Source organism: Lepidothrix coronata, unplaced genomic scaffold, assembly GCF_001604755.1.
Source record: "Lepidothrix coronata isolate B3197 unplaced genomic scaffold, Lepidothrix_coronata-1.0 Scaffold4, whole genome shotgun sequence".
Lineage (NCBI taxonomy): Eukaryota > Metazoa > Chordata > Aves > Passeriformes > Pipridae > Lepidothrix > Lepidothrix coronata.
Window position 1 is genome coordinate 2,891,521 of NW_016690184.1, and position 5,634 is coordinate 2,897,154.

The 5,634-nt window shown below is 37.6% G+C and overlaps 1 protein-coding gene across 10 annotated transcripts in view; it reads left to right on the forward strand.

Moving 5' to 3' along the window:
- Positions 1-4,918, forward strand: part of ADGRB3 (adhesion G protein-coupled receptor B3) — a 463,874-nt gene extending 458,956 nt beyond the window's left edge. For all 10 annotated transcript variants that reach the window (XM_017825573.1, XM_017825611.1, XM_017825640.1 and 7 more), the window contains 2 exons: positions 2,734-2,838; positions 4,710-4,918. In XM_017825573.1, coding sequence (XP_017681062.1) covers positions 2,734-2,838; positions 4,710-4,898 — 294 coding nt within the window. In that variant the 3' untranslated portion in view covers positions 4,899-4,918. The remainder of the gene's footprint in view (positions 1-2,733; positions 2,839-4,709) is intronic.
- Positions 4,919-5,634: the final 716 nt, after the last annotated feature.

A 5,634-nucleotide genomic window follows, 5' to 3' on the forward strand; every position in this document is an offset into this window, starting at 1 on the left:
GCATTGTCTCTTCAAAACAAACACTCTATCTGACTTATGAGTGGGGGTAGAAATGTGAAAGGGGTGTCAGTTCAGCTTAACCGCCTTTAGGCTATGGGGCACAAGAGTTATGGAACCTGCAGGAAAGACCACAAGAAGATGTGCGTCTATAGCCTGGTGGCTAACTCAAGTGGTTCTGGCAGAGATGTGGAATTAATGGGCAGATATGTAGCTGCATCTAAAGAAAGTGTGCTTTCAAAGTGCAGCATGAGAAGTTCATTTTCCATCCTGTTCAGGTCTGGTACTATCACAATCATCCAAGTATATAGTGGTCAAGGTCTCCAGCTTTGTTTTGATAAAACTTATGTATTTCTAAGATTAATAAAGTGGCGGTTTTCCCATTGCTCATTTCATAGAGAAAAGAGATTAACCCCCTACAAATACTCTGTAGGTTGTTTTCTCATAAAAGAGAAAGACCCATATTAGAGCATATTTTCTAGGAGATAAGATGGTGCTTTCTAACCAGGAATTTGAAAGAAGTCTAGAAAATAAAGTTAAAATTGGAAATTGAAGTTACTGCACCTCACCTTCAGTTCAGATCGTTCCTTATAAGCAGTGGGGAGGGGGTGGCTGTCAGTGGGTAGGAATTATGGAATGGAAGCCAGGAAAACACAAAGCAACTGAAAGATCCATAGGTGCATGTTCATACCAGTCATTCTGCTATTAAGAATAAAATTTAAAGCCTTTTTTTTCTGGCAGACTTCCCAGTGCAAGTGTTTTATTTCTCCTCCCACCTGCTTCTCCTCAAGAATAATGTAATGAACTGAGTAAGACATTTGCATTATTCATATTTGCTATTTAACGACATCTTGGGTACACGATTTGGGAAAAGACATCAGAAAGTAGCATTCTCTATATTCTTAGCCTTCTACTAAAAAGTTTCCAAATGCAGATACTTGTTTCACAGTCATATGCTATTTACTGCTTTTTAGAGCCAGTATTTTAACCCACCAAAACTGTTTTATTCTGATCATCATTTCTGCTTATTTCAGCCAATAATAATCTTTGAGATAGAACCTTTCCTTTTTAAATTCTATGTATATGAAATTTGCTATATACTGCTATCTACTAAAACAGCAGTATCTTAAAAGAATCCCCAGGAAGTCACTAAAGTGAAACTCCTCTCAAAAATTTAGATCAACTCTCTCTAGTTAAATTACATTGTGCAAGGAGTTTATTACCAAATCCTGCACAAAGTTTTCCCTTATTCACCCCACAACTCATGTTAAGTTAATAGGCATTTGATTGCTTGATGTATCTCATGTCTCGTTTGTGAATAATGTCGCCAATTTCCTATTGTCAGAAATGAAATAAGTTCTCAAGCTACAGTGTGGCTATATTAAGGATAATATGGTTATTATGGCATAGCAGTATAAATGCATGGCCTAAAGAGCAGTCACATTTCATGAAATCTATAAACACATAATGCAAATGAAAGATAAAGTTAAAATTGGTATTAATAAAGGATTATTGAGGGTCAACTACTGCCACTCCATTTTAAAAGGTACTGGCCTAGGCTTGTCAGGAGCGTTATTTGCTGGAAAGGGTCACACTGAGGTACCACATACATAAGTTTGCAGAGTTTGCCATGCACCACTCCAGGGAAAATCAGGCTTGACATTTAGTGGACTTGCACAGAGGCCTGTGTCCTGCACCTCTTCTGTCAGCACTACTGGCTGCTGCCTTGACTGTAACTCAAGTTCAAACAGTCAGTTACAAAAGCTTAAGAAAAGTCAAGCTGAGCCCATCCACTGTTGGACTGAGGTGAAGCATCCTTAGTCCCTCCTGTCCCTTGTCCTTCGAGACCACAGAACCATGAGACTGGTTCAACAGTAAGCAGCCTTCATGTTTGCTCCAGAGGCTGGTTTGAATCCATAAATGAGCATGAATTTCTTTGAAAACAACTCTGATGATAGAGTTTACAGCCTAGACTTGAAAAACAGCTTCGCTCTCCATGTAGCTGCCCCAGGCAGATTCATGGCTGAGGCCTGTGAACTGAGGCCTGAGAACTGTGAGGGTTGTTTGGGGTCCCCATCTCTTGCACAGGAGTGCCATGTAATTAGTGGAAGAGTGCCCTATACATGGTCTAGAGGGAGGATGGTTTCCAATTGCTTTGTCCATAAAATAAGAAAGCAAGTAAAATTGAAAAACTGTGCCTACTTTGCTTAATATGAATGCCTTTTCAACTGCATTTTGTAATGATTGGAATGACAAGATGTCTAATTAAAAAGACATAACATTTGGGGATTTTCCATTTTGAGCCAAGATTTCTGAGTTCAGCGTCCTCATAAAAATTGCTCTGACAGGGACAATTACAAACTGCTGTTGCTTTCCTACAGATATTAAAATATTAGTGTCCATGCTGGAATCGGAAACTCTAGAAAATATTCCTAATGTGCAAGAGAAATGTTCTTCTGAGAAATCGCCATCACTTCCAGAATGCATCTAAGCTAGTGGAAAAACACCAGCTCAATAAATGTGGGGTGAAAACAGTTTCTTGTACACAGGATGAACATTAAACAGAGCAGAGAGAAGCCTCAGTGCAATTCACTTCCACTGGTTGAGTCTATAGGGAAAAGATGGCCCTGCCAAATTCAATTTACTTTATTATGTTGGGAAAAATAATGTTCCTCTTAAAAAAAAAACCCAAACAGATTCAATTATAAATATAAGCAATTATGTTCCATTTTGCAGAAGGTCATGCATACAAGAAAGAGGCACATGGAATTGTTTCAAGAGTTAAATCAGAAATTTCAGACTCTGGACAGATTTCGGGATGTACCAAAATCAGGCAGTATGGTAAGTTTTCCTTCTATTATATTTAAAATATGATGGATCCTAAAGAACAACAATGGAATAAGAGCCCTTTGAATTCAGTATTTGTCCCAAGAAGACCTCACCTTTAGGCAGCCTCAGAAGTGAGAACAGAAGATATTTTCAGTAATCTAACCTATGGCAAGACTCATTAGGTTTTACAGCAAGACCATAACTACTCACTGACATCATTATAGATGACAAGTAATTGAACTGTAGGAAACAGATTTCAAATCTGCATATGCCTACTGAGTCTAAAGGGCTTTGTATAGACAAATCAGCTCACTGATATAATTTGTCCAATAGGGTTTTTCCTCTGGCTAGGCAAGGAGATATTAAATTAGTTACTACAAACAAGTCTAGCTAGATTTACCTATACTTGAGATGGTCTGGAAAGCACACAGGATCTCTGTAATGCCATGTCTTTTCCATAATAGGTTTATAAATATTTACCATGGGAAAAGCAAAAATTAAATCATCCCGAGTTGAGGCTGCTATCGTCATAATTCAAATTTATACACACACACTCGTACACACATGCATTACACCCGGACTGCATCTGATAATGAGAGCAAGTACATAGTTGATTTCACCTAATTAAAACAGCTAATTTAGTCTGATATATGTTAGCAGTAATATTTTGATTAGTAATAATTTTTATATAATTTTATAATGTGAAAATTGTATATTCAATGGAACTAAGCTAGAATCATTGTATTCTATAACTTTTTCAGAAGAGCTGCTCTCAGACATGAAGAAGAGGTATTAAGCAGATGTGAGGCCAATGGATTTACATCATTTACATCATCTTAATCCAGCAGAAATTTAGCCCTGATTCTTTGATGAACCTTTAGCTGTGATATGTGTTATTTTGTATCAAGTTCTCACTCACTTCTCCTTCTGAGATTTGTTGACATGTACAGTTTTCATTTGTCTCCCCACTTGAGATTTGCTGTTCGTATAAAGCTGGAATTAATTCAAAATCTCAAAGGGAATCTCAGTGAAAGAGTTGTGTTTACTCTGTTTCACATCAGCGCTGTGTTTTTGAAAGGTCTGCCAAAAAAAGCTGCCTAGAGGAATGGTCTATCTGTAAGACAGTCAGAGAGTGATCCAGGTACCTACATATAGGCATCTCAGACTATTTTAGACAGTCTCAGAGGTCTTAGTTTACCACATGGTACAGGCAGTGATGACACAAGACTCAAAGGAGACCTGCACCTCTCATGAAAGATTGTTGGAGATCAAAGAGAAAGTCCAAAGGCAACTAAAATGGTGCAAAAACGTTAGGTTTTGGCAACTGAATCCCACCCATCATGTTACAGCAGAAATCACTAATTAAATTGGTCATAATCCATAATGTCTTTTACCCTATAAAACTTAGCGTGCAAAAAAAAAAAAAAAAAATCCAAAACCAGCAAGGTGGCTCTCACAGCATTTTCAAGGCTTCTGTGTTTCTGTCATGCACCTGCCACAATTTAAAATCCAGCTGGCAATCTCTCTTTCAAACCATTCCATATTTCAGGCAGCAAACTGTCCTCTATTACCTTCCCTTCTTCCATTCTTCTACACAACCACTATTAGAAAGATGGCTATTGGGACTGGATCACTCAGCCATTCCTCACTACATTGGTTCTTGTGAAAGAAAGGGCTTAGCTGGCAGCTCAGGTGAGGAGCCTGCCAAAGTGTTGATTGTTCACAGAGAAAGAGTTGCAGTGGTGCTGAACACCCACCAGCCTGGCTCCCTGCAAAGCCATTTCCTCTCTCTGGCTTCTGTGTCTCATGAAAGCAAACAGCCTTATACACGGAAACCACATTATTTCATCCTTGGTTTTAATTCTTCTTTCTTTGGTCTTCAGGAGAACTCAGGACCGAGCAAAGCTCCATGGGACAGTTTCAAAACCACAGGCGACTACCAACACTATACAACGATAAATGTATTAGACACAGAGGCAAAAGATGCTTTAGAACTCAGACCAGCAGAGTGGGAGAAATGTCTGAACTTGCCCTTAGATGTTCAAGAAGGTGACTTTCAAACAGAAGTTTAACAAAAACAAACTGAAAAAAACAGAAACAAAACAAAAATAATTCGTTGCACTGACAATAAAGAGACTTTGGGAATCCTGACAATCCTGACGCTCCTGTCTGAACATTGCGACTCCTTTATGTCAGGCTCTTCCTGTGCCAAATGTCAGTGGTTTTTTTCGTACAGTATATTCCCACTAGTGCAGCTAGTGGAGAACCAGGTGTACAATTCTTACCATCGTGTGTTGTAAGTACCCGTGGAATGGATTTGTAAGGTAATCTTTATAGATAAACCTCAAGCAACGATTCATGTTGTAACAGCTTCATTTGGTTTAGTTTTCAAAAAACTTCACCATGAAGCACAATGTATATATTTATGCAGTTTTTAAAGTTTATAACAGTCTGTTTGGCCATTACTACACTTTTTACTTTATAATATAAAAGCAAAGTTTTTGTCATTAAATGAATGTCTGTTGAGCTACATTCTTCATTGCTTTAAATGCAATAAAGTAATAATCTCACTTTTATATGAATAATATATTTCACATCTTTATTATTGCAGTTTTCTCTGGAAAGCTCAGAGTAGCTTTCTCTGCTGCAGCTGTGTATAAAATATTTAAAATGTTGTATGGTGTAAATAAACCTTTGTCTACATATCAGTTTCCTAGTGCATTTTATTCCATATTTGTTCATCTTAAATTTGAATATTTATAAAATTTTCTTTAAAACCACACATATTTAATATGTATTTGCAGTTTT